General features: G+C 51.5%; 1 protein-coding gene across 1 annotated transcript; it reads right to left on the bottom strand.

Annotated features, from left to right (window-relative positions):
- Nucleotides 1-4,944: 4,944 nt before the first annotated feature.
- PTX4 (pentraxin 4) lies at nucleotides 4,945-8,955 on the bottom strand. Its single transcript, XM_045820916.1, has 3 exons — nucleotides 8,815-8,955; nucleotides 7,455-8,088; nucleotides 4,945-5,685 (listed from the first exon to the last, which is right to left on the bottom strand). Exons 1-3 carry the CDS (start codon nucleotides 8,953-8,955, stop codon nucleotides 5,045-5,047), a joined length of 1,416 nt encoding a protein of 471 aa, XP_045676872.1. The 3' UTR covers nucleotides 4,945-5,044.
- Nucleotides 8,956-11,444: the final 2,489 nt, after the last annotated feature.

Below are 11,444 nucleotides of genomic sequence, written 5' to 3'. Positions count from 1 at the left end.
GGCCACGTGACCCAGGACAGCGGTCGCCTGACCTTGGTAGCCATCACGTGACAAACGAGTGGCGGCCACAGGGTGGCAAGGCCTTCTGGGAGTTGTAGTCCATTTGCCGCGGGCGGTGTGGCAGGCGGGACCAGGCACTGCTGGCCTTCCCCGAGGTCTGGAGGTCTGGCAACAGGGCTTCGCCCTCAGTGTGTGGGAGCACAGGTGCGCTGGACGAACTTCAGTCTGTCCACATAGGCCTAGTCCATCAGATCCAATCACGACATAGCACCGAGTCTACACTGGCAGGAAGGGACAAAAGGGGGAGGTGGAAGATGAGGGCTCCTTTTTCTCCGCAATATGGGGGGGTCCCAAATAAACAATACCAAAATTATTTTCTGATGGGCGGCCCTTTGAGTACAGGTTTCCCCCCAGGTGAGTGTCCTAGCAACCTATCCATATCAGTGTACCAGCTTGCATTGTTGTGAGTGGCTGTGTTCAGCTTCAGTGAAAAAAATTTTTGGAGACCCTCAGGCATTTGCCCTTTTCATGATGGGTGATTTACCAGCATCCCTGCCCACACCACACGTTGAGTGTTAAGCAGTGTTTGACCAAAAAAGGCTTGGCCCCCATGCCCCACCCTCCCTGTTCACCAGAACTGCCTGAGCAACTTTTGTTTGTTTCCCATTGCCTCAGAGGGCAATGTCTTGCCTATGGGGAAGAGGTGAAACAAAAAATGGCAGAAGCACTAAAAGGCATAAAAATTAAGTTTGAAAACTGTTTTGAGCAGTGGGGGAAAAAGTCTCGATAAGTATATTGCATCAAATGGAGAATAATTTGAAGGCTTTGATGGTGACTGAAGCTTAAACATGTAAAACTAAATACACAATTTTGTATAACTAAATTCAGTTGGGGGGGTCTCCGCTCTTAGAATGTCATCAACTAATAAATGTGGAAGAAAGGATAGAATTAGAACTGCACCATTTTGCCACCACTGCAGTAATGACTAATTCTGGCCAGAGTCATTAATGCAAGCTGAAGCCATTGGTTTAAGGTTTGTTGGGAAAAAATATGTGCGTAGTCTCAATATCTTCCTGTACATTATTTACAGTGAGGAAAGGGAAAAAATCTGCTGTAAGGAATCTGGAAGACTCCATCTGAACCAAGGACAAGCTTAGCATCACCGAGATAGACTGGCATCATCACAGGCCCCCAAACACGCCGCACTGGGTGGGACACGACATGGCCCCTGTAGCCTTCCTGTAGAAAATGCTTCCCTGAGTTTCATCACAGAGAAGGAGTCAGATAAACCCCAACTGAGGAACTGCTAACAACTAGGCAGCTCTAAGTAGTAGAGTCATGAGAGACAAAGAAAGGCTGAGGAACTGCCCTCCTTTGAGGAAAGGGTAAGCAAAGGCTCCTCTGTGGCTTGGGCATTATTGGACATTGGCAAAGACTGGCTGTGCACCGTGCATTAGGTAGCAGTATTATAGCATTGTGGAGTCCCCCAGTGTGATCATTGTCTTGGGGTCATATCAGAAAAGGTCCTTGTTCTCAGGAGATACACACTGCAATTTGTAGGAGACTGTGTTGTGATGTAATGTCTGCAACTTTATCTCAAATGATTCACAATGTAATCAATCATAACACATAGCTCCCCACAGAGAGGGGAAAATGTGACAAGATGTTAGTGCTTGATGAATCTAGGATAAATATAAATGATGTGGAATGTATTCCTGTCACAACTTTTTTTTAGGTTTGAAAATATTCAAAATAGCCCTGGCTGGTGTGGCTCAGTGGATTGAGTGCTGGCCTGTGAGTCAAGCGGTTGTGGGTTTGGTTATTAGTTGGGTTGCAGGCTGGGTCCCCAGCTGGGGGCGTGACAGAGGCAAGTGATCAACTGAATCTCTCTCCAACTGATGCTTCTTTCCCTCTCTTTCTTTCTCCCTTCCCCTCTCTCAAAAAAAAAGGAACTAAGTAAAATAAAAAAATATTTTTAAAAGTATTCAAAATAATAAGATTTTTAAAGTTTTTTAGAGGCTCTGAGGCTGAGAAAATAAAGGAACCTCTCCCACCACATAATTCAAAATGAAATCAAAACCAAAACCAAAATAAGAGGAAGGAAGTCCAACAGGGTTATAAATTTCTACAATGATTATTGGGCAATGCTTTTTAGGAAATACTCAAAAAAACGTTCTTTCAGTAAAGGTGTTTTGTCACTAGTGCGACCTAGTTTTGCCCTTTCTAGTGATGGCAACAGGAGTGTGATGACCCCCAATTTGTGGACGAAGGCATGGAGGCTAGGAAGGGCAGCTGGCTTGCGAAAGGCCCTGAGGAGCAGGTCAGACCTGATTGGTTTGACTGAAGGGAGTGGTTGACTGTGGTTTGCATGAAGACGTGCAGGCAGGCAGAGGGGCTGAGCAGAGCACTGAAGGAGTGGGAACAGTCCCTGGGATGATGGGATTCTGTGGGGAGGGCAGACCACCTCTGTGACCAAGCAAGACAGGGCTGATCCCAAAGGTCATCCCTGTGTGATGAGGGGCCTGAACTTGTCCTTTTGCTAGACAAGTGGCCCTTTCAGAGGACACATGGACTGGGGTGGGAAAATGGGGGAAGGGAGAACCAGCCTGGGCACCTTGTCAGGACCCAGGTTCCACAGCAGAAGGAGGAGGGGTTTGGGTCCTTTTGTCCTCCTTACCCAGAAACCCAACAGACTCAGGTCAAAGGTGAGATTTTATGGAATTAGAGGTAGATGTGGCTCATGCTTAAAAATGCACGTGGACTTTGTTGCTGACCCCAGGGGGATGGTGGGCTATGTAAGATCACCAGTCCCTCTGCTCCAAAACCTGGATGATCTTTCCTGGTCCTCCAGAACAGAGCTCAAACACCTGAGCTGGACAGGCCAACCATTACCAAAATCTCAGCCATCCGAGCTTCCACCGAGCTGTCTCAATCCCCACTCCAAGCCCTTGCCACCTTGCCATGGTCACTCTACTCTGTGCTCCTGGATGGCCCCTTCCCCACAAAACATCCCAAAATCTGCAGCCCATGGCAAAGGCCCCTCCACCAAATTCCCATGGCTTTAGGGTCTTCAGACATGTAGCTGAATGCTGCTGTGCAGGGTGGCACATCCTAGGTACCCCCACAGCGTTGCAAGTGCCTGAAAGCAGGGGAGGGGCAGAATATAATTCCCCATATGATTTTTTTAAATGCTGGGAACCTCACTGTCCCTCAAGAAATAGTAGCCAGCTTGCCAGTCTTCCCAAATGAAAGATGTCATCCCTCCCACCTCAACACCAGACTGGGATGGAGCAAGAGCTCCAGAAAAGGCCGGATGAGATGGATGTGTCCTGGGACAGTGCAAGGAGAAGCAGAAGCCAGTGGCCCAGGAAACCTTCACGTGGCCACCCAGGGGGTTTCCAGTTCCAGAATGTCTCTTCTGACCTTGACTCATGAAAGGTGGTGCTGGGCACAGCAGGAGATGGGGGGTTGGGGGGACACTGGGTTGAGCCTTTCGGCTGAAGGCCTGGAATTGCTGGGGCCACAGAGAGCTCTGCAGAGATAGGAACCCTGCTAGGGGACCCAAGGGACTAATTTAGGGCACTTTCCCAGGGAGGGGTGTGTGTTTGGGTCTTCCTGGGGAATCGAAAGTATTACAGGGTTAACTTACATCTCACTGAAACTTAAAGTCAGCTACGCCTGTTCTACTTGCTGACATGTTTTTTACATGAAAATCAGAAATCAAAACAACAAAGTTGTCTAAAGAAAAATGTCCAAAAGACAGATAATTATCAAGTGTCGTCAAGAATGTGGAGGAATGGGAACCGTCACATATTGCTGGTGGAATGTAAAAGGATACACCACTTTGGAACCAGCTTGGTGGCTTCTTTGAAGGTGTAGGCATGAATTTGCCACACAATCCAGCAATTCTACCCCTAGGTATCCACTCAAGATAAAACCTATGAGAACACAGAGACTCACAGGAGAATGTGTATGCAGTTTTATTCACAATAGCCCCCAACTGGAGACAATCCGAATATTCATAAACTGTTCAATGGATAAACAAGATGTGGTCCCTTACAGCAGAATGTCGCCCAGCCACATGAAGGAGCCAGGCACTGACCCTCACTGCCACATGCGTGAACCCGGAGAACATTTGCTGCGTGAAAGAAGCCAGATGCAAAAGGGCAACTTCAGCGTGATTCTATTTATATGAAATGTCCAGAACAGGCAAATCCACAGAAACGGAAAGCAGATCAGCGGTTGCCAGAGCTGCGGGAGGAGGCTGGGGTGGAGCAGTCAGGAGTGACCACTAATTTTTAAATGTAAATTATACCCCAAAACAGTTGCTTTAAAAGCATTGCTGTCCATCGTTAATGTTTATTTCTGAATACACTGCGCTCTTCACAGGTCCCCTTTCCTGGAGGCATCCGTAGCCTCAACAACCATCACAGGACCCTGAGGGAACCCTCAGGGCTCCCGGTGAATAGGGGGCTGTAGTGTTGGGGGCCAGGAAATGGGTTCCCTGGCCCTTTTCATGAGGCACTGGAACAAGGATCAACCAAAGGGAAACTTCCATTAGCCACCCTGAGAGAGTATGGTGACAGTTCACACGCTGCCCGTGAAGTTTCCAGGAAAACGGAGTTCTCCACGAAGCAACCTGGAATGGCAGCAAACCCATCCCCTGAGAGGCCCTGTGGGAGTCCAGCACTCCCATCTGGCCTGGTCGGGCCTTGTTAGCCTGATGTCATACTGCAGAGAGGGCAACTGTAAGGATGTCACCACAAGGGAAAGAATGCAATTCTTAGGGATCCTGACTTATGTCTCTTCCCATCGCCCTCTCTCCCCCTCCACATTTCTTTGTCCCCCCCAGTGGAGTGCCCTCATTCTATGTTAGATGCCAGGTGTGCCCAGTTCAGGTTGGAGGCAGTGTCCTGTCCTTCCATCTCCAGGCTGGGTGGGGTCCCTCTGTGGAGTGTGCTGGGTTTGGAGATGGTTGAACAGACTGGAGACTTGCTCCTCTTGCAAGCCCAGAGCATGACCACAGGCCCTGGGTGGTGAGGCCTCACGGACAGAGCTCTAGGCAGGTGCAGTTGACCCTCTGCACAAACCCACCTATCAGTGCGGCATCAGCCAGTGTCAGGATGGCGCCGGGCGGGAGCTCCTTCCCAGTGGCAAGGTGTGAGACTTCCCTGGGGACCAGTGCACGGTCCCATATGGCTAGGCCTGCCACACTCCCCACAAAGGCCTCAGAGTCATCAAACCCGCCCCCCATGCTGTCTTGCTCCTGGCCCAGCACCAGGGACCCTCCAGGAGGGATCACATAGCCCTCCCTAAAGTGGGAGCCGGTGGCGACTAGCCTTCGGTCCACATGGAGCCAGAATCTACCCAGCACGGACGTCCAGATGACACACATGTGGTGCCACTGGCCATCCAGTAGTGGCTGCAGGGGCAGCTCTCTGAAGGCTGGGTCTCCAATCACAAAGTGGATGGAGCCGGGGGCCAGGGAGTCCCGGCCGTGCAGCACCAGCTTGTTGTCATTCTCCTCGGTGGCATAGGAGAGGAGGGTGCCCAGGTGGCCTGCGGCTGTCCGGACCCAGCTGCAGACAGACAGGGCCCGCAGGCCTGAGAGGAAGCCACGGCTAAGGAAGACGACATTCTGGGTGGAGGTGTTCGGGAAGATGAGTGCAGGCCCCACGTTGCAAACTAGAAACAGAGGCAGGAGAGTCAGTCCATGCACCACAAGGCCACCCAGAAACTTCCAGAAACTTCCAGAAATATCCCGCTATAGGCTTTTCCTTTGCCCCAGGCAGGTGGGCCTAAGACCCCAGCAGCTGACCTTCATTGAACTCTCCCCGTGAGGGCTGTGCCTCTTCGTCTGACAGGAGGGGAGACTGAGAACAGGGGCAGTCATGTACCCTGCTAGGGAGCAGGCCTGAGCCGACACCCTTCACCACCAGGGAGCCTCTGTATGAGTTTCCTATGGCTGCTATAACAAATATCCATAAACTCAGTGGCTCAAAACAAGACAGATTTAGTATCCTATCGTTCCGGAGGTAAGAAGCCCAACACAAATCTCATTGGGCTAGAATCACGGTGTTGGCAGAGCTGACTCCTTCTGGAGGCACCAGGGACAAGCCCCTTCCTGCCCTTTCCAGCTTCTGGAGATGCCCACTTCCATGGCTTCAGGCCCTTCCTCCACCTGCAAAGTATATATCCCTCAGGAGCAGAGGTCATCACATCTCCTTTGACCAGACACTCCTGTTTCCCCCTTAGAAGGACCTCTGTAATGACACTGGGCCCATGCCATAATCCAGGATCATCTGCCATCTCAAGATCACATCTGTCCCCTTTGCCACATGAGGTGACATATCTACAGGATCTGAGCACCCTGACATGGATATCTCTGAGGGACATCATCCTGCTCACCAGACTTCCTGCCAGGTCTGCCTGAAAGATGTGGGGGGGGGGCATTGGGGAGTGAGGGTGTTGGCCTCCAGGTGCTGCACCTGGTCTGAGGTTCTTATTTGCAAGCTGGGGGCAGAGCCGAAAATATGCTTTTCTAGCTCTTCATCCAATTGGATCTGAGGATGGAGGGCATTCTGTGGCTGGCCCCAGCTCCTCTCTTCACCTTGGAAGCTCCTGTCATAATCCAGGGCGGTTGTCCTCAACCAGTGATGACTGTGCCCCAGGGTACCTCTAGCAATGTCTGCTCACAGTTCCGGTTGTCAAACCTCCAGCTCCCCACCCCTTTCTTGGCAGCCCTGGCAGTTTCCTCGTGGCCAGCTTGTTGGTCCTGTCTCATTGGTGAGGCCACCAGCATGCCCTGGATAAAAGGGAATGCTGCTTCAGATTAAGGGGCCCAAGAGGCTGCTAAACAAGACAGAGGGAGCAACCTAATTAAAGATGAAAGTTAGGGATGAACTGGCATCTTACTGGGTGGAGGCTGGGGATGCTACTGAACATCCCATAGTGCCTGGGACAGCACTCGCAACTAAAGACTGCCTGGCTCCAAATGTCAGGAGCACTTCAGTTGAAAACCTCTCACTTGGAAGATCAGAACTGTTTTTTCAAGGGCTCGGGCCCCTCCACAGGTGGGCATGAAACTCATGAGGTTCCGGCTGAGCCAGGGCCCTACAGAGGGCTCGTGCTGGCGATCATTGGGGGCATCCATGGGATCCTGCCAGCCCTAACGAGGTCAATCTCCAACTTGGAATGGGCATGTATTGACCAGTGGCACCAGCCAGCACCCTGTCGTGTGTATGCATTCACTCCTAATGACTTCTTAGGGACCTACAGACTGGCTGGGACTTGGATAGCTCCTTTCTTCTGGGATGGGCTACTTGGGGCAGGAAGCCGGTGTCCTCTCCATATAGTCCCAGGGAGAAGGCTTTTCAGAGGGGATCAGAGGCTTAAGGAGGAGTAAGAGGGAAAAATGGAAGTAGATAAAGGAAGAGCAGGCCCAAGGTACTTACTCTTTGCCTGTGTCTCAGGGGGCCATGCCCACTGGCTGCCTGTGGCTGGGGGCTCCTGGGTCCCTTGGAGATGGCCAGCAAAGTCCTGAGGTGGGTCCCTAGGCTCAGGTGAAGCACTGAGTGCCTGCCTGACCCCCTGCAGCTCCAGGGATCTTGGGCTTGGCAGCCGAGGCTGAGCAGGGGCCCACACCGGGGCTGTGCTGCCAGGACAAGCCACCTGAAGCCACCCCTCAAGAGCAGCCAGCCTGGCGCCCTGGCTCTGGACAATGTGTGTCAGGTGAGCCAGTGTGTCCTGCAGGGCCTGCACGTCCAGGGCCAGGCCAGACAGGGCTTCTCTCTGTGCCTCCTGTTCCTTCCTCTCCTGAGTGTGCTGCTGGCTCCTCTCCCTGAGGGCGTAACCCAAAGCCAGCAGCCTGGAGTCCACCTTCCGGCTTCTGCGTTGTGTCTTCCGTATCCAGGTCTTCAGGTGGCCTAGGTCACTCTGCACAGCGGCCTGTGACTGGTTGACCTCCAGAGCCAAGGCCTGGCTCTCCTGGGCCAAGTTTTGGAACCGGGCATCGATGTTGTAGGACAGGTTGTAGTTGCTGGCAATGGCCTGCAGGTGTGTTAAGGTTGCCTCCTGGAACCTCCGAAACTGAAAGTGACACATAGCAGCCTTGGGGGCCAGGGCCCAGGAGGGTGCAGAACAAGCCTTCCCTGCCATGCTTCTGTGGCACCTACCAAGAGGCAGCCAATCACCACGGCCAGCCCCATCCCAGCCAAGCTCAGACAGGAGGGGGACCAGCCCTAGGTCATTTGGCTGTACTGTGTTGGGTAAGGGCTCCAGGCCCACAGCCTGACCTCCTACTCTTTACCCCTGAGCCTCAGGGTCCTCCCTGTGAGTGGATGGACCCCAGGATGGGAGGAGTGAACCGTTTATGTGGGTTGAAGTTGGCAGTGCTGGAGGCGGGCCTGTCACATGTAGGGCGCTTGGGAACTGGCTACATACCCACACAGGAGTGTCTTCTCCATGACAGACACAAGACCTTACCCTGTGCCCAGTACCGCTGCCCCATCTGCTCCCTGGCCCCATCCTCCCCCCACAGCACCTGCATAGCCTTAGCTGCTCCCCTGGGGACTTTCTACTCCTCCCGGCCTCTGACCCCCCACCTAACCCTAATGTGGTCAGAATCCCTACTTGTCTTTACAACCAGGCCCAGGAAACCTTTCTGCTGGCTTCCAGCTGTAGGTGAGAATAACATCAGCTGATAAAAGAACTACAAACTCCACACCTGTGTCCACAGAGCCCTGATGCTCACTACTCCATTTCTGTAATGTCCTTCCTTCCTTTGTTGTCAATTAAAAAAAAATCAACATTTACCTGCTCCTCCAGTCTGCGGAGCCTCTCAAAAAACGGTTTTCTCTGCCCTGTAGGGCCAGCTTCCTGCGACAAAGCCCCATGCAGATAAATGAGCACAAAAATAAGGAAGAAAGACAGGGTCTTCCTTCCTGGGCAGCCCATTCCAAGACGGAAGAGAAGCAGGAGCTGCCACCAACTTGTAGGATGCTGCTGCCTGCTTCGTGCTCGTGCCTCAACCTGTGCTCCCTCCAGCTCTCAGTGGAGTTTTCCTTCGACTCTGGCATGGAGTTGGGTATTTCCTGTCAGTCAATGAAATGCATCTGTTTTCCAGCCCACGGGCTCTGGAGATTTGGAGGTTCCCAAGGAGACAAACTTACAACAGATGCAGTGTCTTTGGAAAATAATTCCATGGGGTAGAAACCCTGTTCTTGCTGGCTCGGAGGTGGACAGTGGTGATCGCTTTAGCAGGAGCTCATGGACTCATGTTCCCACCAAAAGGAAGTTAAAGCAAGACAGGGAACCTGGCTGGGGCCAGGGAGTCCTTGGATCCAAGTCTGCTGTGGGGCCCACTGTCCCACCATGAACATCCTGTGAGGACATCTCTCCCTTAAGTAAGAGAAAGGACATGGGATTGGAAGCCACCCTAATTTATTTGGGAACAGGCTGAATGGTGACTCCCCACCCCAATAGGTCCCAGTCTTAACCCCTGTACTTATGAACAGGACCTTATTTGGAAAAGGGTCTTTGCAGATGTACAGTGGTCCCCCTTATCCATGGCTCTGTTTAGTCTCTCTTGCTTAATATGAAATCTCAGGCAACGATCACCAGACACTTAGAAGCTTCTGACAGGAGTGACGGAAATCTGCCCAAACAGAACAGGAGCCCAGGAGACAATGCAGAGGGCCAGGGGAAAGCTCAAAAAGGTTCCAATCGATACCCTCAGAAAAACAAAGAAAGCCTTGTGTTCACAAGGCAAGAAATGGCCGCTACACAGAATGGAATAATCAAAAAGGGAGAGGTTGCTCTTGAAAAACTATGGTTTTCCCCTCAACTAACGGCTGAAAGGCAAAGTTAAAGCAACTGCCCAGAAAGTAGGGCAAAGAGACAAAGAGATGGAAAAGAAGAGGAAAAACATAACACTTGAGATCAATCCAACAAAAATAAACCTCAGGAGTGAAACTAAAGAAAACAGGTGGAAGGAATTGTTAGGAAGACTATCCAGGAAGGTGTCGCAGACAAGGGCATCCGTTATTTCCAAGACCACGTGCCGAAGAGCACTGAGTCAAGGAAATAGCGGCTGACCCCAAGGCTCCTTTCATCAAGTGCCAGAGCACCTCTTCTGAGGAGGAGATCTCAAAAGTGTCCAGAGAGAAAACCTGGTCACATGGGCAGGGTTAAGACTCTCCCCAGAGAACTGTTGGCCATCTCAGCAGCAGTGCTGGCTGGCAAAGGCAGAGGAGTAAACCTTAACATTTCTGAGTGAAAATGGTTTTCATTTAGAATTGTGCAACAGGCTCAAACGTAAATTGACCTGAAGCAAAGAATAAAGGCATTTTTCAGATGTGTAAAGGCTTAAGAAGTTGATCTTCTGTGCACTGTTTTGTGAGAAGTTATTGAATCAACAGAAAAATAGGGAAATAAAAGATAATTGCAGTAGCTGTAGGAGGAGGTGGAGAGTGAGGGGTCTCATCCAGAAGTGGACTGGGAGGAATTCCCAGAGTCCCAGGAAGGCATCATCCTCGACTCCTCCCTCCCTGTCACACCCCACATCCAATCCATCAGTTCTACTCCACAGAAACATCCCAGCTCAACCAGTTTTCACCACCTGGCCCCCACCTGTCTTACAACAGCCACCCAGCTGGGCTCCCTGCCTCCGAGGTTGCTCCCTACCGTCCATTCTCCCAACTGCACCCAGTGTGGACGTTTTAAAATGAGAATGTCCTTAGTTACTCATTTTCTTACTCCGCCTAATTTTCTGTATCAGTATTTGCCATTTGACATATTGCTCAGGTACACCAGTTACCTCCCTGCTGTGTGAGAAGGGACTTCATCTGCTTCATCCTCTTTCCTGGAAGAATGCTTGCTGCACGCAGCAGGCATTTAATTAACAATGTTGAATGAATAAAACGTTTCCCAGATTTCTCCACGAAGACCATCTAGGCTAAAATGACACCTCTCTGTGAGGTCTTCCCAGATCACTCCCCGATGGCGCCCATAGGAGCTTCTGCCAAGAAGGTACCATATCTAGATGGGCCGTGCATTATGGCAGCCACTGGCTATAGGTGGCTATCGAGCTCTTGAAAAATTGCTGGTGCGACGAAGGAACCGACTTGTGAGTTTTATTTGAATTCAGCTAATTTCCACAGCCACCTGTGGCCGGTGGTCACATGCTGAACGTGCAGCTCCTATTCCAGGACCCTGTCTCATTTACACCGCTACATTCATGAATCCCCGCAACCGTCCCGTTGTTATTGCTTCTTTGTCTACAGTGCGTTTTCCTATAAGGGTCGTGGCTCCTGGAGAGCAGAGCCTTGCCTCCAGGATGGCGATGCTGGATGGGGAGCGAGGCTGGACACATGGTCGGTGCTCAAGCAGGAATTGTGGAGGCGCGCACCGTGGCGCCCAAGAGAGAACTGGATCTCCGGAACTGA

Source organism: Phyllostomus hastatus, unplaced genomic scaffold (assembly GCF_019186645.2).
Source record: "Phyllostomus hastatus isolate PE091 unplaced genomic scaffold, TTU_PhHast_1.1 phas_scaffold_442, whole genome shotgun sequence".
In the NCBI taxonomy this organism is placed as follows: domain Eukaryota; kingdom Metazoa; phylum Chordata; class Mammalia; order Chiroptera; family Phyllostomidae; genus Phyllostomus; species Phyllostomus hastatus.
Note: the sequence above shows the minus strand (reverse complement) of the source record. Positions and strands in the feature narration are given on the sequence as shown.

Bases quoted from the DNA above. Each gene is read 5' to 3' on its own strand.
- PTX4 (XM_045820916.1), bottom strand. From the start codon at position 8,955: ATGGGCTGCCCAGGAAGGAAGACCCTGTCTTTCTTCCTTATTTTTGTG. The intron at 8,089-8,814 runs GTAAATGTTGAT...TGTCACTTTCAG, and splicing joins TCCGCAGACTGGAGGAGCAG to TTTCGGAGGTTCCAGGAGGC. The intron at 5,686-7,454 runs GTAAGTACCTTG...CTCTGTTTCTAG, and splicing joins CCCTGAGACACAGGCAAAGA to TTTGCAACGTGGGGCCTGCA.